This window comes from Hemicordylus capensis, chromosome 3 (genome assembly GCF_027244095.1).
Source record: "Hemicordylus capensis ecotype Gifberg chromosome 3, rHemCap1.1.pri, whole genome shotgun sequence".
Classification (NCBI taxonomy): domain Eukaryota; kingdom Metazoa; phylum Chordata; class Lepidosauria; order Squamata; family Cordylidae; genus Hemicordylus; species Hemicordylus capensis.
The window spans coordinates 30766666-30792324 of NC_069659.1; the positions used below are offsets into that span (position 1 = coordinate 30766666).

Below are 25659 nucleotides of genomic sequence, written 5' to 3' on the forward strand. Positions count from 1 at the left end.
AGCAGACCCTGCAAACGAGAAGAATCACTTTCCTGAAATCATATTGGGTGGTGGTGTTGTATGTGTATGTGTGTGTTGCAAATTACGGGGGGCGAGGGCATTCCAATCCCCTGGGATCTCTTGGATCTGGGCTGGATTCCCTTCTGATTTGCTGCTGCTGCTTCTCATCCAAAGCTCCCCCCTTCTTCTTCTGTTTCCACCTTCTTCTTCTTCTGCCACCTTCTTCTTCTGTTTCCGTGTGTGTGTGTGTGTGTGTGGTGTGTGTGTGTGTGTGTGTGTGTGTGTGTGTGTGTGCATGTCTTTGTATACTTCATTTATGTACTACTTTTTCTTGCACACACTAGAGGCAAGTTACAACATTTGAGGCAAGAAAGAATTCCCCATCCTTTACTTGCTTTTTGACTGTAACACTTTTTTGTTTAAAGAGCAATATATGGAATAAACTTTGTACCAGGTATTGATTGACCTCTTCTTGGAAATGAGGTTTCTATTTCTCTATGCATGTGCACAGAGTATTATGTCACTCTTGGGTACAGCTGAACACTCTCGGTCCACCGCAAAGGTCATGCCCAGATTTGTCCACTGGCCAAATAAAATTTTAGGACTCCATCACCTGTTAGAACTGGGCAAAGAGATGCCTTTTAAATCAGTGTCATGTTTAGGGAGGGGGAGAACAATTGTCCCTATTCAGCCCAGCGTGGTGCCCCCTCCAGTGGCTGTTGCTCATATTGAGCAAGCCAGGAAGTTAGTTAAGCAACGTGTGCTGGATATAGAAATTCAACAAGAAGTTGCATGGATCAAGCATGGTTTATACTTAGGGAGTCAAGCTACTAATTTTAAACCTGCTAAGTATCTTGATGTGGTGCTTGCTTCTAAATTTCGACGAGTTCTCACTTTAGCGTGATTAAATGTTCTTCCCACAGCAGTATTGGAAGACAGATTTAAGGGAGTTCCACTATCTTTATGACTTTTCCTATGTGGTAAAGGGGTTATAGAATCCACCTCGCATGTTATCCTTCATTGTGATTTTTATAGTGAACCCCGTTTAAGACTTATATCTCCCATGTTAGATAATTTGCCTGGCCGGTCTGATGAATTTTATTTAAATTATCTTTTAACAAATGTGGATAATGATATTATCTCTGTCATGGCCAGATTCTGTTATATTATTTGTAAAATGTGTACTGTTTTGTTTTTTGTAAGTGTTTGCTGCTCAATGACTTAATAAACTTATCTTTCTTTCTTTCTTGTATTTCTTCTTAAATTGTGAGCCCCTTGGGGACAGAGCTACAAAATGTAGGTTGAACCTACAATATGTAGGTTTTTGACAGGTCCAAAACCTCCTAGAGATGAAAGTTATTTCTCTGTGTAAACCACCCTGAGCCATTTCTGGAAGGTATAGAAATCAAATGAATAAATAATTAATAAAGTTGGAGTGGTATACAAATTGGATCAATATCTAGATAAATAAGTTAGGTTTGAGCCCAAAACGTTTCGGAGGCCATTATAGAGGCCTCTGAAACGTTTCGGCTACCTGGGTCATTTCGGCATTCCGGAGGTGGCGGGGTGTTCCCTTAAGGGTGGGGGAGGGTGCACTCACCCCTCCTGCCGCATTTCCCCTGCCAGTGCTCCATTGTTTTAAAGCCCCTCGGGGCAGCGGCATTCCTCCTGCCTCCCCATTGCCCTCATTGGCCAGAAGTGGTCGGAGGTACCGGGCGCGCATGTGCATGACAGCAGATGGGCGCACGCAATGGGTGCATGCATGCCTGGTACTTCTGGACACTTCCAGCTGATGGGGGCAACGGGGCGGCAGGGGAGGAACACTGCCACCCTGAGGGGCTTTAGAACAATGGAGCGCCAGTGGGAGACATACAGCAGGAGGAGTGAGTGCACCCTTCCCCACCCTTAAGTGAACACCCCTGCCACCTCCAGAACAGTTCCAGGCACATCCCTAAAATAAGTGAACTTTGCCTTGAAAACTGTTTTATTGAAAAGTAGCAGCATGATGATGATGATGATGATGATGATGATGATGATGGGTGACGATGATGATAAAAAATAAATTATTTTTAATTAGTGGTGTAGCTTGGGTTATCAAACACCCCCTAATATAAGGTGCTGCCACTTTATATTATATTATTGTAATGTATAAAAATGCTTCCTTGTCTCAGAAGTTAGCCGTCTGAATGATATCTGTGACTGCTTCACACTTACATGTTCACAAGAACCCCCACAGACGGTTCTTCTTGTGAGCTGTGAAGGGGTATCCCCATGGCCTTATATTCTCATGAGTGAAGCTGTCCTCTCAGGAACAACATCCATCATCTTTACAGAGGAGAAATCTCACCTGTCAAGGTTGGCAATGCTGATCCTTCTGCCCAGCCCTTCTTATGAGTAAGCCTAGGGACTACACACATTCCCCCAAGTGGAAGGGATTGGAACCCCCTTCCCTGACATCATTGTACAAAAAAAATGGATTATAGCCATTTGAGAATTCCTGGTTGGGGCTGCCTTATAAACCCAATCCTGGGTAACACTGCCGTGCTATATGTTGCCATCCCAGCACTCTAATGGGGTTGCCCTGCTTATGTTCCAGCCTCAAGTGCATGTGCCTATGAACATATATCTTTGTTGCTTCATTTTCAGAGAGCAAAGCATGGAGTGCCTGTCTTGTCATCCCAACCCCTTTCTCTCCTGATTGCTAGGAGTGGGGAGCAAGGGACAGGGTGTGAAGAGGGCGTGCCCCTGCGTGACTTTGCTTTTTGACAGGCTGACAAGCTTGGGATGGGATATGGCGGCATCCCTGTTGCCGAGCAACTGCTTTATTGGATCGGAGACAGGGGTGAGGTGAATGCTCGGAGAGGTGGCAAGCAAGAAGCACCGGAGGCATGGAGCAGGTGTGATCCCAGGTGGGTCTGCACCAACATCTATATGATTACGGTTCCAGGAAATGAACAAAACTATGGTGATGGCACCATTCACATTTGGACATAATGCTGCTGCCGAAAAACCTCCAGTTATGGCCATGAAACTCACTACAAACTGAAGATTCAAGCTGGAGTTTGGCGAGGTAAATCTCAGGTTGCTTTCGCTGCGAATCTGCAGTTGCATGCATTTGGATGTATCAGAGTCCTAACCATTGTCCCGATTAACTGCGGTTTCACATTACATGCGAATGTGGCCAGAATATCAATAAGCTTCAGGCATCTCATTCAGGAGAACACCCAAAGCAAGTTTAAATAATGTGTATTTTCATCTGAATCCCTACTTTTTCTATTCAGAAATCTTGTAGCTGGGATTTCTTATTCTCTAGTGGTCCCTGAGATTTTAGTTTCATTATTTGATGGCTCATATTCAGTCTATATTGGGTGTTAATCCATTTTTGATACCCTCATTTTTAAAAATAATCTCTTTGTAAACAAATTGTTGTTTTGTAATCCATATGCTATATTTCAACATTTTGGATAAAACAGGATTTGTTTCTGAAGGGAACCATTGGAATGAACACTCCCCAGGATCATATGTCTTGAAGTCTTGATCTGCTTGGCATTGATCTGTCTCTGGACAAATCTATTCTATGAACTAAACCACTCAAATTCTCTGATCAGAAATTGATATCCAGATCTGAATTGTTAAATAGTGTATAATAGTGCATAATGTAATGGTTAGAGTGTTGGACTAGGACTGGGAAGACCCAGGTTCAAATCCCCATTCAACCATGAAACTCACTGGGTGACTCTGGGCCAGTCATGTATCTCTCAGCCTAACCTACCTCACAGGGTTTTTGTGAGGAAATAACCATATACAGTGCTCTGAACTCCTCAGACAAAAAGCGGGATACAATGTAAAAATAAATAAAAATAAATAAATACATCTGAAATTTATTTTTTACATTTCAGTTATAATTGGAAGATGCCAGTGATGGAACCTGATTAGCTGTTAGAAGCAGCAAAAGTAACTGAGAATGTGATTTATTTTTTAAAAAACACTTACATGGAAATGACCCATGGAAATGACCCATCCTCAGCTATACATGCAGAGTCAAGCAATTCAAATTTTAAAAAGAAACATGTTTTTTTTTTAAGTTCAAGATTATATTATGGTTAAGATTCAGATCAACATAGCCGTGGAAACACCAGCAGCTACACTGTAGGAGACTGAAACATTTATGGTTTAGCCACAGCAGTAGAACCTCACATCGTTAAGTGCTGTGTCATCACCAAGACCCTGGGAACTTTCCACCCTTGTCTGGATCCCACATATGCCAACAGAGCAGCGATTACTCCATGCACCAAAACTCCCCCTTTCACCTGCGTGACCTGTCAGAATAGACTCATTGCCACAGCTGAACTGGATGTTATTGGCTGCTGTATCATCAGAGGTTCCTTGGGGTTTTTGCACTCTCAAAGCAAAAGAGATCATTTTGGTTTTGAGGCAATACTGAACCGTCGTCCAAGTTCCCCACCTGCCAGAGATGACAATGAAGATAATGGTCTCAGAACTATATAAAAATAACTGTTCTTTTTTCTCCAAATGTGAGCCCATGGCACTATTTAATCTTATTTTTTCATCTCAACTGCAATATGAATTGCTTCATCCATCGTAAGATATGGGGCATGGGGTGGGATATGGGACCTTGGCCCTGTACCCCATACTATCTTGTCATAATGTCCCTTGGGGCAGGGCAGGGGGGCTAGTTACTAAACCACAAAGCTAGAAATGAAAACAAAAATACAGGTGTTAGTTCTTCCTGGCAGGTATTCAATCTCAAACTGAAACCTGCTTTGCATGCAGAAGGTCCCAGGTCTAATCCCTGGCATCTCCAGGTAGGGTTGGGAAAGTCTAGCTCCTGCCTCCTGAAACCTTGAAGAGCCACTGCCAGTCAGTGTAGACCAGGGCTGCTCAATTTTGGCCCTCCTGCAGATGTTGGCCTACAATTCCCATAATCCTTGGCTATTGGCCACTGTGGCTGGGGATTATGGGAGCTGTAGTCCAAAAGCAGCTGGGGGGGCCTAAGTTGAGCAGGCCTGGTGTAATACTGAGCTAGATGGATCATTGGCAGCTTCTTTTGTGTCTTTCCCCACTGGAATATTCCACCTGGGTGTGGGTGGGATCATGATTGCCTTGAACCTTACACTTATACTTGGAGTCTCTTTTTATCTTCATTTTTTTACTCCCTGCAGCTTAGGGTCCTGTGAAGGTGTGTCGGAAACTAGGAAGGGCGTAGAATATCTACGCTTTGAGTCCAAGAGCTCAGAGCAAACCAGATTCTGTCATTACCTTTAATTGGTGCTGGTCTAATCTATCGTAAGTGTTATAAACCCAGCCTCTTACACCACTACATTCCTAGCAACAAAGACAAACAGGATGAGGAAGTACAAAGCTACTCACGGTGCAACTGCAGACTCAATTATTGAGCCGTCATCACAGTGCAGACGGATGCCATTTAGGGCTGTATTATCACAGAGAAACCAACAAGATTGCGTTTGCTCTACCTAGTGAGGAAATAATAAAGAAATTTGATACAGCTGTGGCTATGATACAACCCACATTTTTGCATGAGTAAAGCATAATGTTTTCAGTGAGAATTACTAGTACCCAACAGCTTTCAACCTGAATTGAACACTATTCTACTAGCCAGGCTAAGTCAACAATTGAATAGTGTTAGCGCTAACTAACCCTAGCAACTAGTTTCTAGATGAACATTTCCCCCTCAAAGACTCCAGTGTTTTCCCTTGTAAAAGAAACCAATCTCACACAAGTCCTATTTACATGTTGTGTTCAACACTCATACAATCTGTGTACAATGTACACAGGTACATATCTGTATGCAGGTATAATTATTCATATGTGATTTTGAACATAGATACAGCTGTATGCTTCCAGTCGGTAACCTGCATTTCAGGGAGCCTGTATCCAGGTTCACTTTTAAAACAAACACATTACAGTCACTCTCACAAATAAATGCATGTTCTACTGAATGCAGGTGTAACATAATTGGCCGAAGTCAAATATAACACAAAACAGGAGGTTGGAGAACCCGTCCTGCACCACAGACATTCATCCAACCACTGTCTGGCAACCTCCAGTTCCAGGAGAGGGGAGCCCCTCCCTGCTGCTCGGCCACCAAGGCTAATCCCAGCAAGCTCCACGGCCAGACTATGGGCAAAGCATCAACATGTCAGCAGAGCAGCTGCAATTGGCCATGAGATTGAAGGGGACATGCCAAACATGATCATGCAAAAACGGAATAGCAAAGTCTGTTTTGGACAAGAGGATTAGCTTCACTAACCATCTTCAGAGGAACTCAGATAAAGCTGGGCACTCCCACCTTACTATCACCATGCTAATGGCCTGGCACGAACCAGGAGGAACAGTTGTTAGCACCAAAATAATTATTATCTCTCTATCTGGAAGACTTCCTGGTGTGCAAGATAGGTTTTGAGCTCGGCATGGAAAGGGCATTTAAATGGATGGTCTTGTGGTAGCAAGCATGACTTGTCCTCTTAGCTAAGCAGGGTCTACCCTGGTTGCATATGAATGGGGACTAGAAGTGTGAGCACTGGAAGGTATTCCCCTCAGGGGATGGAGCCGCTCTGGGAAGAGCAGAAGGTTTCAAGTTCCTTCTCTAGCTTCTCCAAGATAAGACTGTGAGATATTCTTGCCTGCAACCTTGGAGCAGCCACTGCCAGGCTGTGAAGACAATACTGAGCTAGATAGACCAATGGTCTGACTCAATATATGGCAGCTTCCTATGACACGAGACTGTGGTTATGGTGGCATCTGGGTTCAGAAGTAATGCTTTGGCAGCCAAATCAGGAGTCTTGGCGGTGAACCTTACTGCAAACCAAGGTTCCAGTCAGACTTTGGTGAGGCAAACTGCGGTTCCTTTCAGCTCTAAACTCTGGTTTCACAAATCCTGATGTATTGGAGTTCCAACCTCTGCCCTCTTTAACTCCAGTTATGTGTTATGTCTGACTTCAACCAATGTCTGAAGAGGACAACAGCACTCTTTGGAGCTGGCTGTTCCCTTCTCCCTCCTGCCCCACTCTCCCTCCCTCCCTTCTGCCCCACACTCTTGCCTCTCTTCCCCTCCCTCCCACCCACTCTCTCTTGCCCGCCCTCCCCCTCCCTCCCCTCTCTCTCACCCTCCCCTCCCTCTCACCCTCCTGCCCCAGTCTCTCCTGCCCTCCCTTCCCTCCCCCTGATCCTCTCTCCTGCCCTCCCCCTCCCCCTGCTCCTCTCTCCTGCCCTCCCCCTGCCCCACTCCCTCTTGCCCTCCCCTCCGCCCTGCCCCAGGACATTGTAGAACTGGAAAATGTACAGAAGAAGGCAACCAAGACTATCAGGGGCCTGGAGCACCTTCCTTATGAGCAAGGCTACAGCATCTGGGGTTCTCTTGGAAAAGAGGCAACTAAGGGGAAACATGATCAAAGTGTATGCAGTTATGTATGAAGTAGAGAGAGTGGACAGAGAGAAGTTTTTCTCCCTCTTTCACAATAGTAGAACCAGGGGTCACTCCATGAAACGGAAAATTGGGAAACTCAGGACCCACAAGAGGAAGTACTTTTTCACACAGCACATAATTAATCTATGGAATTCTCTCATGGGATGTGGTGATGGCCATTAGCTTGGATGGCTTTAAAAGGGGCTTAGGCAAATTCTAAGTAGAGGAGAGCTGGTCTTGTGGTAGCAAGGAAGACTTGTCCCCATAGCTAAGCAGGGTCTGCCCTGGTTGCATCTGAATGGGAGACTTGATGTGTGAGCACTGCAAGATATTCCCCTCAGGGGATGAGGCTGCTCTGGGAAAAGCAGAAGGTTTCAAGTTCCCTCTCTGGCTTCTCCAAGATAGGGCTGAGAGAGATTCCTGCCTGCAACCTTGGAGAAACCGCTGCCAGTCTGTGAACAGGGGCTTATCTAGGGTAGGGCAGGGAGGGCACGTGCCCCGGGCGCCACTTGAAAGGGGGCAGGAGTTTTTTAAAATTAATTTTTTTAAAAATGGCCACTGAAAACAAAATGGTCACAGTGCATGCTCAAATGGCCTCTGTGAGGCCCTAGGCCATGCCAGGCCTTGCAGAGGCCATTTGAGCATGAGCAGTGGCCATTTTGTTTTCAGCGGCCATTTTTTAAAAACAAAATTTATTTTAAAAAATGGCCACCACACATGCTCAAATGGTCCCTGTGAGACAATCGAGGCCAGTGGGGGAGGGGGAACCTTTGCAGACACCCCCCATGGCCTTTAGGAAGCTCCCAGAAGGGGCTATAGGTTTAAAAAAAATTAATATAATATGTCGCTGTACACATACTTAGTTTGGCAACTATGTACAGAGAATCGGGGCTTGTGAATACTGAGCTGAAGCTTATGAGCTAGGATTGTATTCATTTGTTCTTACTTTGCTTCTTGTGATAAATGTGTTAAATGTGATATCTTAATAATATGGCTATTAATGGTGAGTTTGCCTTTGAATCAGTGTGAAATCCTTAGTATTAAGGCTCACTGGGAGTTTCTTGTTCCCTTTCTCTCATTTTAACTGTGTTCCTGAAATACTAGAATATATTCCAAGTAGTGACACAGTTTACTCTGCATATCCCTTAAGTATTTTCTGAGCATCTGGGAAAAGTCAAATTCTCCATTTATTTTTAAAACTTATGTAACAGTGATGCTACAATGCATAGTAGAGAATTAGACAGGCACTTCTGTTTAGTTTTCCAAGTACACCTCCACATAGTATTTGGGTATTTCATGAGCCCCAGCATACTGAAATTTGTACTTTTCCAGCATTTTTTGGTCTGGCTACATCCACTGCTAAATAGTTTTTGAGATATTAAAAGATTAATGAGCTTGACTTGCATTTTTCAGCTGATATTATGGTGAAGTTATGTGAAAGATGGGTGTCAGACGTTTGGGCAAGGGGCGCAATTTCAGTGCTTGCCCTAGGCGCTATTTTCCCTAGATACGCCTCTGTCTGTGAAGACAATACTGAGCTAGATAGACCAATGGTCTGACTCAGTATATGGCAGTTTCCTAAGTTCCTATGTTCCTAAATTCATGGAGGACACGTCTATCAATGGCTACTAGTCTGGTGGCTACAAGCCACCTCCAGCCTCAAAGGCAAGATGCCTCTAAATACCAGTTGTAGGGGAACAATAGCAGGAGAGAGGGCATGCCCTCACCTCTTGCTTGTGGGCTTCTCAGAGGCATCTGGTGGGCCACTGTGTGAAACTGGATGCTGGACTAGATAGGCCTTGGGCCTGATCCAGAAGGGCTGTTCTTATGTTCTTATGAGTTCTACAACTATTTTCTAAGAAAAGAGGGAAGACACTTCAGAGCAGTCAATTTTATCAGTTACCCAGCATCAGGGTGTCTGGGGGGGGGGGAGAGAGATCTAGGGGAGACTCTTACCTTCAAGGAGAAACCACGAGCATAACCATTAAGACAAAATTGTGCCAGCCCCCAATCACCATGTTGTCCTCCATTTGGCACCAAGAGGATGCTTTTAAAATCTCGGCCTTCTGTATCCCAGAGGGAGCATGAGATGATCAAGAAGAGCACAGTTCGGACTGACCAACCCATGGGAAGTAATCTGTTCTGGATCTGCTTGCAGAAACATAGTGGAAGAATAACAGTCTTGAGAATTTATACCCCAGGACGTTTAGCTGGTCTCCCATGGTCAAACATCCCCTGAATCTTGTTTTTCAAACTTTTCATTCAACTTTCAACATAGAAAAAAAGTGTGATTACCTTAACTTTTCATAATAAGCAGAATGGCTCACTTTAGACTACAGTTTGAAATTCCTGGAATTTGGGGCTGCATCTCTGCCAGGGTCCACAGCAAAGCCCACGGCAACTAGGAGAAAACACCCTTCGAATTTAAAGTGAGAGGCAATGTCATTACAGTATACTCCCTTAACCTTCACTACAGAGGCTGAAATCCAGACTAAATTATTAAATTAGTGGTTGTCAGCCACTAAATTAGTGACTAACATCCAGAATAAATTACATATTAGTAAATGGGACATGACTAACTCATCCCAGTAATTTAATGGGACTACTTATGAGTAATTTAGTCTGGATATCAACCAGTGTCTTGGCAACTTGAGAAACAGGTTGATTTTTCTGAATAGCTTAGAGTTAGGGTCAGGGCAATTGGGCTAGATCTCTTGTGGGGTCAAATATCAACCAGAATTTATCTTCCCCTTGTCTTGGCGACTGAGCAGACATTCTCTTGGCCATTATACAAACACCTTCAGTATTTCTACTGCCCCTTTTAGAATTACCATAATAACAATCTTAAGTATGGGGAGGGAAGGAGCAATTGTGATTACATACTGAGGATGTGTGAACCTTAGTTTAAACAACTGAAGTGATGGGGTGGAAACTAAGGATGTGTACAAAGCGTTTTGGCACCTCTATTTTGAGGCACCGAAATGCTTCAAGCTGCCACAGCTGAATCATTTTGGCAGGGGTGAGTGGGTCACTTTAACAGGAGGAAGGCAGGTCTTACCTGCCCCTCCATTGCTCCCCACCCCAGTGCAGCACTGTTTATATTAAGCAGCCACACTGTCTGTTTTGAAAAGCCATGCCACCTGGCTGCTCCTTGTTTGGGAACAGAAAGTTCTCTGTTCCCAGCATTCCGTGGGTGGCGGCGGCAATGGGACATTTACTGGCATCTGCACATGTGCGGATGCCATCTTGAGTGGTCAGCATGGTGTTGCTGACCACTCAAGATGGTGTCTGCACATGTGCAGACGCCATTTACATGCCGACACCACCCATGGGCTGCTGGGAAAAGGGAACTTCCTGTTCCCAAACAAGAAGCAGCCACATGATGTGGCTTTTCAAAGCAGACAACGCGGCTTCTTAATAGGAAAGCGTCACGCTGGCAAGTAGGGCATGGCAGAGGAGCAACAGAGGGGAAGGTTAAGACCTGCCTTCCTCCTCTTAAAATGACCACTCCCTCCACCACCACCCCTAAATGCACAGCCCCACTAGATTTCTTGTATGTCTGAATGCATGGAACCTCTGTCCCATTCAAAAAGTGACCTGAGGTTTCCCTCCCCAAACTCCCGTTTGAACCCTTGCTGCTCCGACTTGAGGTTTGTGTTTAGCAGCATTATGTCCGACTACTGAACTGGAGGCAGCCTTATCCAAGACCAGAGTTGAGGGAAGGTCCTCCCTCTCTCCATTCCAATTCGCTGTTGCAGCTGTCCTTCATGAGAAGGAAGAATCCCCGGCAGCCAGTTCACCCATCTGGGCAGCGAGTTCCCCATCCTCTTTGCTGTCTCCCTGACTACAGTTCAGGTCCTGGCAGTTACGTCCAAATGCAGACAGGTGCGCTGGGGGTGGGGGGGGAGCCACGGGTCCATTGGACCCTCAGTTCTGTGCTATGTGTGAATGCAGCCTAGATCTAGCTTCAGAAACATAGCAGAAGAATATAAGAATAGATGGGCCAAGAATTTTGGCTAGATCACACTTTGGAACCAGCAAATACATTTAGAATGCAAATGAAAGTGAATGGATCCTTTATTATCTTGAATAAACATTGCGTCTTACCAATTGCTAAGCAACTTGATAGACTCCTGTAAACAGTTCAGAATTTCTGAGAATGTGGGCTGTTTCTTTTCCAGTGTCCAAAGCGGAGCACGTCCAAGGCATTTCTGTTATCTCTGTTAGAATTGCTACAATAAAGGCCAAGAAAACGCCTTTAATGTGTGCCTTGGCTCTGTGAGCCTTGATTTGTTTTTTCTAAATAGAAACTGCAGCCCACAGTGCCAAGGCATGCACTAAAAGTCTTGCCTTGGCCCTTTTCATAGCTCGTCTAATTTGGGTGCAGTGGGGGTGCACATTCAAATGAGGTCCTTGCTGTAGCTTTAACTGTTTGCCTCTACCATGGCTCTGAGCTATGTTGTGACAGAAGGAGAATCCAGCCAATGTGTGCTAGGCAACCGTTGCCAGGGAGTGTGTGGAATGGGATGAGGGCCCTTGAAAATAGTGGGGGAAGAAGGTTGGGGAAGAAGAACCGAACAGGAATTGGTTTCAGGTGTGAGGAGCTGGGATTTTGGTGGGTTCTCAAAGCATAAAGAAGGTCCTCTTCGCGGTGTCCAAACCATCAGCCCTCAGACCAGCAAGGGTCAGAACAGCTATGAGGAGCAGGCAGGAGCCTTGAGCGACTTTAGCAGCTGCAGCAAGTCTGAAACTGCTGCCCTATACCATCGGAGGGGGGGCATAAAGTGTGCACGTGCAAGTACTGGACTGTAGACAAAGGGATGGTGTCATCATCTTCAAAGTGTGGGGAAAGGGCAACGTTGCCAAATATAAGCCTCAGAATATAAAGAGAAATTGTTGTTCCAACCAAGCAATTGATTCTAGATTCTCTTACTTCATCTCAAATTCCCTCTAAAAGAATACATGGCTTTCCCTGGTCACAACTGGCACCTCTCACAACTGCTATTTACCCCTGAAGGGGAGTTTCTGAGCAAAACTAGAGTGGATGAAATGTTCCCTTAGCCTTATAAAGTCTGTGTTTACACCACTGCTAAATAGATTAACAAATCTTTTGATTCCCAGAAACAGGTGAGAGTTGCCTTTCCGGTGAAGAGTCAGTCTGCATCAGGAGTTACGTAAATTGCAAGCAACGGAAGCCTCCTTTGTTGTGGTGTTTGTGCTCTTAACTGCTCCACGTCTCATCATTTGCATTGAATATCTGCCTCCAAAGGGCTGCCCTATCAAACGCTAAGCATTTACCAAGTGTATGGCGGGGGGTAGGTTTAGGGGAGTACAGTTCTTGCTTTGGGTGTATTAGGTCCCAATCCAAAATATCTGAAAAGCCCATACAACACAGGGAGAAAAGGATTATACTAGAGAACAGTGGGGGGCGGGGGGAGGTTAGACACCTGATTGAAATCCTCAGCATGGTGAGCTAATTGAGGGAAGGCTTTTAGAGTGGAAATCTCTGAGTGAATTAACAGAAACATGTTCCCTTCCATGCAGTAGCATAGAGAGGCCAGCGGCAGCCCCAGTTCTGCCCGCCGCCATCAGCCCCCTTAGCCATGCCCCCTGCGTCCGACCTCAGATGCAGGGTGTGTGGTTTTGCTTGCAAATGAGGCTGCGTGTCCCATTTGCAAGCAAAATCCAGCCAGCGCTGCATTCGTGGCGCAACTACATTCAAGGCACTGCCTTAAAGAGCTGCTCCTGGCCATGCTGCAAATGCAGTGCTGGTCGGATTTTGCTCACAAATGGGACATGCAGCCCCATTTGCAAGCAGAACCACACACCCTGCATCTGACGTCAGGCACAGGGGGCGTGGCTGGGACACGAGGCGCAGCCCCTGACAATGGTGGCTCTGGTTCTTTGAACCCGTTCACGCTATCATGGCTCCACCCCAGCTTCCATGGCGTTTCTACTCCCCCATAAGTCCGCCCTAAAGTGATTGCAGCTGCAGCAGAAAGTGCAGATACTTCTGATGGTGCCAGCATGGCAATCAGTCTTCTGTCGTGTGGCTTTGTCATCAAACCTTAGATTACTTATGATGTCCTCAAATCAAACCATCTAAGCTGCATCATGGCACAGAAGAAGGAAGGCCCCAAATGTACTACAGTGCCCTGACTGGTATGAAACACACCAGCCAGGACTAGCAGGTCAAGATACGCTTTCAGTTCAGTTAGGTCAAGGTCCTTCCCTTCCATCAGAACTTTGGAAGCTGCTGCCTATTGAGTCAGGCCATAGGTCCATCTAGAGCAACATTGTTGACTCTGGCTGGTGGTAACTCTCCAGGACTTCAGGCAGTGTTTGTATTTACCATGGTCCTCCCACCTCTCTCTCATATTGCAGGGGAGGGAGTTGCTTCACTCGCTACCTGCTGGACTAAACTTCTCTTGTTCTGGCCTCTCACTGGAGGACAAAGGACCCACCTCAGCACTGTTCACCTCATCACCAATCTATGCATCCCTAAACACCTCTGTTTCACCCGCACATCCCTTCAAAGGCCTTCCACTTCCTCCTCCATTTCGTGTCTCCATCCCTGTCCTTTCCTGATGAATCTCCTTACCCACTCTTATCTTGCTCTTTCCCAAGCCTAGCTCCTCACTTTCTTCTGGGGCAGTCTCAGGTGTCAGAAAACCCACCTCATCACCATTGTGCATGCCGGCTGCTACACCAGCATCTGCTGGCCTCTGCTGTTGCCCAGCTTCCTCCCATCGCTTGAACAGCATCATTCACTCTGACCAGGCCTTTGAGGCATGTCACGACCCTGCACCACTCCTATGTCTCCTGATGTTGCTTCCCCCTTTCTGGTGTGAGGGAGTGATGGTGTCTCTGTTTGTTCCACACGCTATCCCTGTGTGCTCACAGAAGATGTACACATTGGGCCAGTGATGCACTGGTTTTAGACAACTTTTTGTCATTTCTGCTTGTTCTATAACCCATTATCTTCACTGGCAGGTGAGTGAGGTTCAGCAGACTGCTCAGTGCCACACATCCCACCTCTACATCTTCTCATTTTATCCACCTGGAACCAATCTCCAGTCTCACCACCCACCCACCCCCAATTTCCGGGCTGTATCCCACCAGGAGGAATGGAGAAAGACCAGAGACATACTGTGAATGTCTGAGCCACTGAAGCCAGGCTTACTGGAGCTGACACATTGTGGTTGCTGCTGTTATGATCCTTTTGGCTTTATTCTGCAGGCAAAAATCCCTTGCTTCTGTAAGGTCAGATTCTTCTTCTGAATTAACTTGTTCCAAATACTAGGTCTAACATTGTGAGAGGGCTGGTTTCATCTTTCTGAACTCAGGAGCAGAGAATTATGCAGTCTCTCAGACTATTTTTCAGACACTATGGTCTTTCAAGGTCAATTGAGCTTGCAAAGGCAAGCAAAACTGAAGTTTCCAAAGAGAAACAGGGTGTTTTCTGTCATTCCAAATGGCTTTAAATGGCCATGGGATAGAAATCACCCCAACATAGAAAGTCCATTCATTTCCAGGGTGATTTTTCTCCCAATTGACTTATAATGGGAATGGATAGAAACCACCCCACCATAGAAAGCACATTCATTTCTGGGGTGGTTTTCCTCCCAATTAACTTAACATGGGAATGGGAGAGATTCCACCCCATCATAGGGAGTCTATTTATTTGGGAGTAGTTTTCTACCCTGTGTCATATTTGTATTAATAATATAAATATCATAACTGGTGAGGGGCCATGATTATGGATGCCTCATGTGCCATAATCCAGGTAAGAGTTGGACAACAAGAGCATAGCTGGGAGTTCAGTGTTTTGCTTGTTTATGCAGCTTTACACAGCTGAGGCTGGAAAGCTACCCCAAAATCCAGATGAGGGTTAAATTGCCACTAAATTCATTTCAGTATTGGTCCCTGTTCAGGCACCAGTTCTGTAACCCTCTCCTATTTCACTCCAGAGACCAACACATGGTTACACCTGCACTGCAATTGGGCCCTTTACATTTTTCCCCTTCCTTCCCACTAGTGGTATTCTCCAGGCTAGCTGGGGTGGCCATTTTTATTCCCACATAGTGCCCCAGATGTAATGTTTCTCTGGAGTGACAAAATGGTGGTCCAGTTGCCATGTGCTGAAAGCTGCCAGTACTCATTACCAGCTAAGCCCACCATAGCCAACCCATGACACTGAGGGAAAAATCACTGCAGGGGCCCGCTAGCTCTCCTGCTGCCTGATAAACCACCCAGGGCCCATCCACAGGAAGGGCACCATCAGAAGATACTTTGCATACAATCCTCTAAACTTGGAGTCCTATTCACAGGCCACAATAAACAGTAAGCAATTCTCTCAGGATAATCCAGGATGGAAAAAAGAAAGAAACTTCAGCAATGACTAACAGTTCCTTCACTTGAGGGTGTCTGGCAAGAAAGTTTTATCTCCAGTGAGCAACTGTAAAAATAACCACAAAATTCATAGAATCATAGAGTTGGAGGAATCTTAGAGGCCATCAATCTAGTCTGCTGCTCAGTACAGGAAATCTAGAGCTAGGGAGCATCACCAACAGATGGCTGTCCAAACGCTCCTTGAAGCCCTCCTGTGAGGATGAGCCCATTTACCCCCAGTTATTGGGTTCCATTATCAAACAGCTCTTGCAGTTCAGAAGTTTCTCCTAATGTTCTACCAAAATCTGCCCGCCTGTAACGAAAGCTCATTAGATCTAGTCCTGCCCTTTGCAGAATCAAAAGAAAAGAGTTGTGGTATGCAAGGACAAGGCAGTGGAATGGAATCAGGAATATTAATAGTTAATTGAAATTGGTAGTATTAAGTGGAACAGCAGGGAAATGCTTGACTAACAAGCAGAAGGTTGATGGTTCTAATCCCCACTGGTACTATATCAGGCAGCAGTGATATAGGAAGGTGCTGAAAGGCATCGTCTCTGCGTGAGAGGAAGCAATGGTAAACCCCTCCTGTATCCTACCAAAGAAAACCACAGGACTCTTTGGGCTCCAGGAGTCAAAATCAACTTTACAGCACACTTTACCTTTACCTTTACAGAGAGGCAAATACAGACTGCTTTTCAGTACTCGTGCTGCTATTTGTTAGCCCCACCTCCAGGACAGGAATACAAATAACCAAAGCCTCATTCAAAAGTTGGCCAGGATCAAGGAATGGGTTAACCAAAAACACCACACCCTTTGGGCAGCAGAGAACAAGTCTTTGCTTTCGTCTAGGTTCAGGTATTGGAAGAGTGTTATCATCTCCCTGCTCAGTCTTCCCCAGGTTAAACATGTCCAGTTCGTCCAATCTTTGTGCTTGTTTTCCAGACCCCTGATAATCTTTGTTGCCTTCCTCTGAAACCCATTCCACTACCTCCTTCTTAAAATGCAGAATAAAATAGAACTATTTCTGCTCATGCATGTTCCCTCTGTTGCTTTCTGGCCTTCCAGTCTGCGCCATGAACATGGAAGTCAAATTTCAAGCCTCTGCATCCAGAGACAGCAGGAGAGGCTACATTGCCAGATACAGCAACCCTGGGACAGCTATACCAGTGGTAGTGGGTAATCGATGAAGTTATGGCATTCGTAGGCCAGTGGATCATTATAGGGGAAAGGAATTCAGAAATTTAATTGCTATCGCCGCTTCCAGCAGGCCTACCACCTCTTTGACCTTGGATAGCAATGCTAACCACCCACAGAACCTCACCTTATTACTCTGTAATGCCAGGGCAGTTCACAATAAATCTGAGGTAATGCACGACTTGATCATGGATGAAGGAGCTGACTTGGTATGTATCACAGAGACCTGGTCAGGAGAGGCTAGTGGTCCTGTTTGGTCCCAGCTTCTCCCAGAGGGTTACTCCATGGTGGAGCAGGTAAGAGGACGTGGGCGGGGAGGTGAGGTGGTCTATAAGTATACCATCTCCCTTACCAGGATCCCTGTTTAGGATTTGGTCTATAATGAATGTGTGTACCTAAGACTAGGGACCAGGGATAAACTGGGACTTTTGCTGATGTACCAATCATCCCACTGCCCATTGGAGTCCCTAATTGAGCTGACGGACGTGGTTGCTGAGTGGTCCAGGTTGGTAGTGGGGGGGGGGACTTCAATGTTCATTTTGGGACTGGGTTGTCGGGAGTGGCTCAAGAGTTCATAGCAGCCATGACAACTGTGGGCCTTTTCCAGTTGGTCTTTGGACCAACACATGATGCTGGTCACACACTCAATTTGGTCTTTTGCTCTGATCAGGATGGTGTTCTGTGGGTGGGGACCCCTGTCATCTCCCCATTGTCATGGACCCTAACCATTTGGTTAAGGTAGAACTTACAGCCTCTACTCACCTCTACAGGGGTGAAGGACCTATTAAATTGGTCTGCCCGAGGAGTTTATTGGATCCAATAGGATTCCAAGAAGCCTTAGAAGGGTTTAGGATTGTTGGGGGTGGGCTTCAATGTTCTCCACTTGCGCTCTAGTCATCTACCTCACCACTTCACCTCTCCACCACCACCAACCTGCTAGTGATTCTGTTGATGTTCTGGTGCAAACATGGAATGACGAACTCACTAGAGTAGTTGACACAATTGCTCCTAAGCATCCTTTCCAACTTGCTTTAAAGACAGCCCTGTGGTATTCGGATGAACTACGGGAGCTGAAATGGCAAGGTAGACAACTAGAGAGCAAGTGGAGAAAGACTCCGCATGAGTCTGATTGGGTACAAAACAAAGCACATCTGAAGATCTATGGCAGTGTGGGTGGCAAAGAAGCAGTTATTTTCTGTCCGCATTGCTTCTGCAAACTCACACCCAGCTGAGTTGTCTATGGTTGTTAGGGAATTAGTATGTAACCCTTCCCCCTTGAATTTAAACTTGGATCCATTGGTTACTCACTGTGACATTTTTAACAACTTCTTTGAGGATAAAATCTATCACATTCGGGTCAAGCTGGATTCCACAGTTACTGCAGAGTCTATTGTGGATGTGTCCAGCAACTCCTCTTGTGGGATTAGATTGGATCATTTTCAGTTTGTGACTCCTGAGGAAGTGGACAAACTGCTTCAGACTGTGCGCCCTACAACCTGTTCTCTTGACCCTTGCCCAACTTGGCTTATTTAATCTGATAATCATATTATCAGGGAGGGTCTGGTAAATATTATAAATGCTTCTCTGAGGGATGGCAGGGTTCCTCTTTGTCTTAAGAAGGCTATTATTAGACCACTTTTGAAGAAACCTGCATTGGATCCCTCAGAGTTAGCTAATTACAGACATGTTTCTAACCTGCCATGGTTGGGCAAGATGATTGAGCGGGTGGTGGCCTCTCAGCTCCAAGCAGTTTTGGATGATACAGATTATCTAGACCCATTTAAAACTGGCTTTCATGTGGGCTATGGGATTAAGACTACCTTGGTCGACCTGATGGATGATCTCCAACTGGCTATCAACAGAGGGAGTATGATTCTGCTGATCTTTTTGGATCACTCTGCAGCTTTTGATACCATCAACCATGGTATCCTTCTGGACGGCCTGAGGGAGGTGGGATTGGGGGCACTGTTTTACAGTGGTTCTGCTCCTACTTCTCTGGCAGATTCCAGATGGTGCCGCTTGGAGGCTATTGCTCTGCCAAACAAGAACTGAAGTATGGAGGTTCCACAAGCCTCCATATTGTCTCCAATGCTCTTTAACATCTACATGAAACCACTGGGAGAGATCATCAGGAGCTTTGGTGCTGGGTGTTACCAATATGCTGATGACACCCAGATTTACTTCTCCATCTCTACCCTTGAAGAAATGGCATATCTTCCCTAATGCCTGCCTGGAAGCAGTAATCGGCTGGATGAGGGATAACAAACTGAGGTTGAATCCAAATAAGATGGAGGTACTGACTTTGGGGGTCTGGAAGCAGTAATGGGCTGGATGAGGGATAACAAACTGAGGTTGAATCCAAATAAGATGTAGGTACTGACTGTGGGGGCTCAGGACCTGAGAGATGGTTTAGATCTGCCTGCTCTGGATGGGGTTACACTCTCCCTGAAAGATCAGGTACATAGCTTGCGAGTGCTCCTGGACCAAAAGCTCTTCCTGGTTTCTCAGGTTGAGGTGGTGGCCAGGAAAGCTTTTTATCAGCTTCAGCTGATACATCAGCTACATCCATTTCTTGAGGTGAATCCAGACCCCTCAAGCTGGATACTGATGAGGGCCCAACACCCAATGAACTGAAACTGAATCCAAACATGATGGAGCTACTCATGGTAAGTGGTCATACTTCAAGGGACGTGATAGATCTTCCTGTTCTGGATGGGGTTGCACTCCCCCTGAAGAAACAGGTATGTGGCTTGTGAGTGCTTCTGGACTCAGGCCTCACTCTGGTTTCTCAGGTTGAGGCTATGACCAGGAGCACTTTCTATCAACTTTGGTTGATGCGACAACTGTATCCATTCCTTGAAGATAATGATCTCAGAACTGTGGTGCACTCTCTGGTAACCTCTAGGCTTAACTACTGCAATGCACTCTGCAAGGGGCTGCCTTTGTATGTAGTTTAGTCAACTTCACTTGGTCCAAAGTGCAGCAGCTATATTGGTCTCTGGGGCTTCTCAAAGAGATCACATTATGCCTGTTTTTAAACAATTGCATTAGCTACCAATAGGTTTCTGACAAAATACAAAGTGCTGGTTAATTATTACCTTTAAAGCCCTAAACTGCTTGGGACTGGGTTACCTGAGAGAGCACCTTCTTCTGCATGATCCCCACTGCACATTAAGATCATCAAGAGAGGTCCGTCTCTGGATGCCACCAGCTCATCCGGCAGCAACTCAGGAATGGGCCTTATCTGTAATCACTCTTGGGCTGTGGAATGCACTCCCTATAGATATCTGTGGCTCAGCATCTTTGTCTGCCTTTAAAAGAGCCCTTAAAACACCTTTTTTTAAGCCTGGCTTTTAGTAACCTTTGAATGTTTAAAATTGTTTTAACTAATTGTTGTTATAATAGTTTTGTTGTGTTTTTATTGTGTTTATGGTTGTCATCCACCCAAGCCTTTGGATTCGGGCGTTATATAAATAAAACAAATAAATAAACATCTGCACCATTGAGGGCCTCACATTCGGTGGAGCCTATTTACTGCCACCAACTGTGGGTCTGGTGAGAGATAATGAAGAACCAACAGTGTACCAGCATCTAGACCAGAGGTACTTTGGCACTTTAAATCTCTCCTTTCCTCACTAAAAAGGTGCGGCCCAAGAGAGGGACTCAGGTAGTTTTCACCAAGCCCTTAGCCCTAATGACACATTAAGTTCAACACCCTTACAATCCATGTACAATGTAAACAGGTATAAATCTGTACACATTATTCACAATATAGAATGTATTGATAAGGAAAACATATTAATAGCATTGATAGTATTGATAAGAGATTAGCTTGCTTTGTCATAAGAATTTATGCTTTGTTGAGGTAGACCTTCTTTAATATGCCTTTGGACATAACATGGAAGGGTCCAATGGAACCATGATTGAGCCTGCCCCCCTCCCTCGGCTCTCTCTTGCCAATGTTCTTGTGACCTAGTGCAGTTAACTGAGCCCTTATATTCAAATCCTTGGTGTTTCTGTCCCACTCACACAGAATAAAATTTTAAAGCATTATTAGCAACTCACCAATTCCAGCAGATAGAATAGCAACACAGTAAGCCTCACGTATGGGTTGGTCAAGCACAGCAAAGTATGGAACCTGGTAGGTCGTCAAAGTCACAACTCCAGGTTAGGATTGGAAAATGGTGACCCCAAGCACCTCCTGCTGAGCTCTCAAATACTTGTTCTATCATAGGAACCTCGTACCATATTAGGACAGCTGTTATTCCTTCTGTTCTTATAGGCTAGTTGACATCAAAGGCCTTTACTCTAGTTTACTGATTCGTCCTTTGAGAAAACTCATTCTTTTAGTCTCCACCTCTGAGGCTTGTGAGTTCCACAGAACTGGTGTTTATTGCATCTCATAGATATCAGTTCCCTGTGGCTTTTAGCCAATGTGTAACTCACCACAGCTACCTCTTTTTCTGATGATTCCCCTGATTTGTGGTTGAATTTTGACCACATTCAGCTTCAGTTAGGCACCTAAACCCACTGACGCCCTGCTACGTGGTTTCTGTCATCAACTTGTTTGTGGCAAGGAAGATTTCTCCATCCTTTTAATGCTGAGCCTTTAAACCGCCTTAAGATGTGCTGCCTGTGAGGGAAGTTAAATGGTTGGCAAAAAAAAAAAAAAAAAAGCAAGAGGAAAAAAACAAGATCTAAAGACAGGGATTTTCTTTAGGGTTTGGAGTTTTTCTGGTTGAAGCCTTGAAAAATAATCCTGCTGTACCCGCTGTCATTATTTTAGTCTTCTTTACATTTAGTTATAGTCCCACAACAGCAATAACAAAACTTGCGAACTGACCATTGAATTTATCTGGAAGGGGCATATAGATAATATTTTTAATGCTCTCTTTTTAAAAAAACCAAGATCTTAACCATGCATGGTCTTTTTTTTTTTAACACACACACACACTTTCTGTCTCTTTCATCTCCCCTTTTTCCTCTCAAATACCTTTTCCCGCAGCCGAAGAAAACTACTTTCCTTATTTTTGAAATTTTCTGCCTAACAGTTGAGCCCTAGTATATTGCTTTTACTCTTCCAAACAAAAAACAGGGGTGGTTGCATCAAAACTGTAATTCTAACCATGCCTCAGTAGATGAGAGTGAAATTTAGACGTTTTGTTTCATTTTAATTCCAAAAACAGGTTATGTGGGACACAGGTACAGAGGTACACTTCCTATCTGTATCCTGAATTGTAGGGGGTCTGTACCTAGGTTTACTTTTTAAATGAATGCAGGTACAGTCATTCACACAGAAATGTACAGACATCTGAATGCAGGTACAACTAATAGGCTGGTTCTCAAGATCGACAGCTGGATAAGAAGAGTGTTCAGGTGGGATCCCAGACGCATGCACACTCCCAATATATGGCCATGTGTTGGCAAAAAGCAAGGTAGGAGGACGAGGAAGTGATCATGTGGCAGCTGCAACAGACAGTTAGCAGCCAACCCATATCGTGTACTGAGCACTGTATCAAGGGTAGAGAAAAAGCACATCCCCGCGCCATCCTACCCAGATGGCTAGCACACAATCACTTCACCTTCCTCCTATCTTGGTTTTTTATGACACGTGACAATTTCTCAGGAGTGTACAGGGGGCTTGAGGCCTGGCTGGATGCTCTTCTAGCGCGCTGTCAGTCATGAGAACAACCCCCACCCCCTCCTTTGTCTCTTGTTGGAGGATATTGCTTCTCCCTGGGAGCTCTCCAGGGTCCTGGAGAGTGGACCTGACTACTCTTGATTCCTAATTCTGAACCTTCGAGTAGATCTACAGTCCGGGCTTGTTGGCCTAGATCTCAACTCCAGGCCACTGCCTGACTTGCTTCCTGCATATTCGACCACGGGCTTCACCTGGACTGCACACATGTCCTCTGAGCATGAAGCCTTCATATCTCAGTCATCAGGTAGATGGCTGCAGCTATTCAGTGCTGTGGACAATGAACATAGCAATGCTCAAAGGTCCTCTTGTTATTTTTGTTCATGTTTTCTAGGACCAAGTTCTGGCAATGAATAAAAGTCATGGTTTAAATCCTCATGAGCTCTCCTTCAGTCACAACCTGCCCAAGACAGAACCATACTCTTCTCTAGAACTCCCTAACTAGCAATTGGTTGTTAAACAATGCAATGGATCTGTCTTTAAATTATTTTGAAATAATCACTTTGTTTCCATTGCTAACTCTGTATTAATGCCTGTAATTAAATAAATCTCTCTTCTACCCTTTCATGCATTGCAGTACCAGATTTATTTAATTTTTAAAGTCTGCTGTGTCTTATTCTGTCTCACAACTCTCATTCACTCTCAGATTGGTAGTGGAGTACACAGATTTTTCTCTTAATGTCTCTCCCCAGTAAACTCAGTTCCCTGGTCCTTTCTGCATCCGTGGAATCTTTAATCACACAGAAAACAGATGCAAGGCCAGCTGGCCTTGCACCTCTGACATCCACTGTCAGCTCCAGATTTGCAGCTCCTGGATCCTGGAAGTCAAAGGGAAGGCAGCTGGAAAGAGAGAGCACAGTTTTCATAACATTTGTTCAATGACACTAACTGTGCCACAGAGACTAGGACATGAAAGATCAGGTTCAAATGAAACTGACTAGGTATCTTTGAGCCAGTCACTTTCCATCAGCCTAACCCACCTTACAGGCTTGTTCTGAGAAGCAAGTGGGGCAACCACATCATCTGCCCTGACTTTCTTGGAAGAGGACATAACAAAGTAGCAATTAAACTGTTAAGTCATGATAGAAACAGAGGAAGCTGCCTCATATTGAGAAGGACCATCTAGCTCAGTATTGTCAGGGATTCTCAACATTGGGTCCCCAGAAGTTATTGGACTTCAACTCCCATAATCCCCAACTAAAGGCCACTGGGGCTGGGGATTATGGGAGTTGAAGTCCAATAACATCTGGGGACCCAGCTTTAAGAATCCCTGGTCTAAACAGATGGGCAGTAGCTCTTCAAGGTTTCTGGCAGGAATCTTTCTCAGCCCTACCTTGAGATGTCAGGGGATGAACCTGGAACCTTCTGCATGCAAGCAGATGTTCTACCACTGAGTTACAGCCCCATACCTAATGAGCATCTTCATTATTCTGTCTGGGGACCCACTACTTGCTCAAGGATCAACATTAGATTTGTGCCCAAATTGTTTTGGTGCCTCATTAGAGAGATGTTGAAACAATTTGGGTGGCTGCAGCTGAAAAATTCAGTGGGGAATAGTGGTAGCTTTAAGAAGGAGGCATGCAAGTCCTTATCTGCTGCTCTGCCACCCCACCGCTGTTCCAGTTGCAGTGCTGTCCTTCCCAAAAGGCCGCATGTAACTGCATACCACAGCCATTTGCATGGTCAGCATGGTGCTGCTGACCTTGCAAATGGCTGCCGCGAATGCACGGTGCCCATGTGTGTGATGCAACTGTGCACAGCCTTTGGGGACAGACAGTGCTGCAACCAGAAGAGCAGTGGGGCAGTGAAGCAGCAGGTAAGGAGTAAGGACCTGTGTGCTGCCTCTTTAAAGCTATCACTCTCCACCCCCCACCCTCAGCAGGTGCCCAAAACAAATCAGGCACATCCCTAATTGATACAAGATGGACTGGATCAGTGGCACTGCCACAATTTTTCTAAATGTTTTCTTTTGTGGCTTAAGGTTCTTATTTTCAGGGAAGAGACAGAGGGTAAAAGGAAAAGTCATACCAAGTCTGATGGGAAGGGGGGGGGAAACTGAAGGACCACCTACTCCCGTATAGTTCTGTCCAGCCTGAGAGATTGTGTAGAGGGGTTGTGTGGGCGAGCATTCTCTATGCTGCCCCTGGCCCTCTGGAATTCCCTGCCCCTTGATTTTAGCCTCACTTATCCCAGTTCAATTTTAAACAAAAGCTGACAAAATTTCTTATTTCAGAAGACCATCCCCTAACTATATATAAGCGCCTGCCCTAATTTAATGATTGTCCTTCAGCCTCAAAGGCAGGATGCCTCTGAATACCAGTTGCAGGGGAGCAACAACAGGAGAGAGGGCATGCACATACCTCTTGCCTGTGGGCTCCCCAGAGGCATCTGGTGGGCCACTGTGTGAAACAGGACGCTGGAATAGATGAGCCTTCGGCCTGATTCAGCAGGGCTGTTCTTATGTTCTTATCCTGCACGTTTATGATGTTAGAGGCCATTGTGTTTTCTTGTCTTTTAGTGTGTTTGTTTTAACTGTAAGCCACCATGAATTCAAAAGTGAAGAATGGAAGCATATATAGTACATCTTCCAAATAAATAAGAAATGTTAAATGACTGCTAAGTGGAAGAGCACAGGGTTTGTATGCAGAAGGGTCCCAGTTCAATCTCTGGCATCTCCAATTAAAGGATTCAAGGTCACAGAGCAGGGAAAAATCCCTGCCTGGAAAGATCCTGTAGAGACGCTGGCAGTCAAGAGTAAACTAGATGAACCAGTGGTTTGACATAAGCTGTAAGTGGATGTCAATCGGTATAATGAGTTACTGGGCCATTTGAGCACAAACTTAACACATCATCACTCTAGTTTCTATCAAGACAGTTTTATTGAAGCAAATTACAAAGTCATTATTATACTTTGCCAGCATTTTATTTT

General features: G+C 45.2%; 1 protein-coding gene across 1 annotated transcript; it reads right to left on the reverse strand.

Annotated features, from left to right (window-relative positions):
* Window positions 1-3919: 3919 nt before the first annotated feature.
* LOC128351724 (vitelline membrane outer layer protein 1-like) lies at window positions 3920-11875 on the reverse strand. Its single transcript, XM_053311490.1, has 5 exons — window positions 11555-11875; window positions 9743-9863; window positions 9404-9595; window positions 5392-5495; window positions 3920-4465 (listed from the first exon to the last, which is right to left on the reverse strand). Exons 3-5 carry the CDS (start codon window positions 9572-9574, stop codon window positions 4174-4176), a joined length of 567 nt encoding a protein of 188 aa, XP_053167465.1. The 5' UTR covers window positions 9575-9595; window positions 9743-9863; window positions 11555-11875; the 3' UTR covers window positions 3920-4173.
* Between the last annotated feature and the right edge of the window lie 13784 nt (window positions 11876-25659).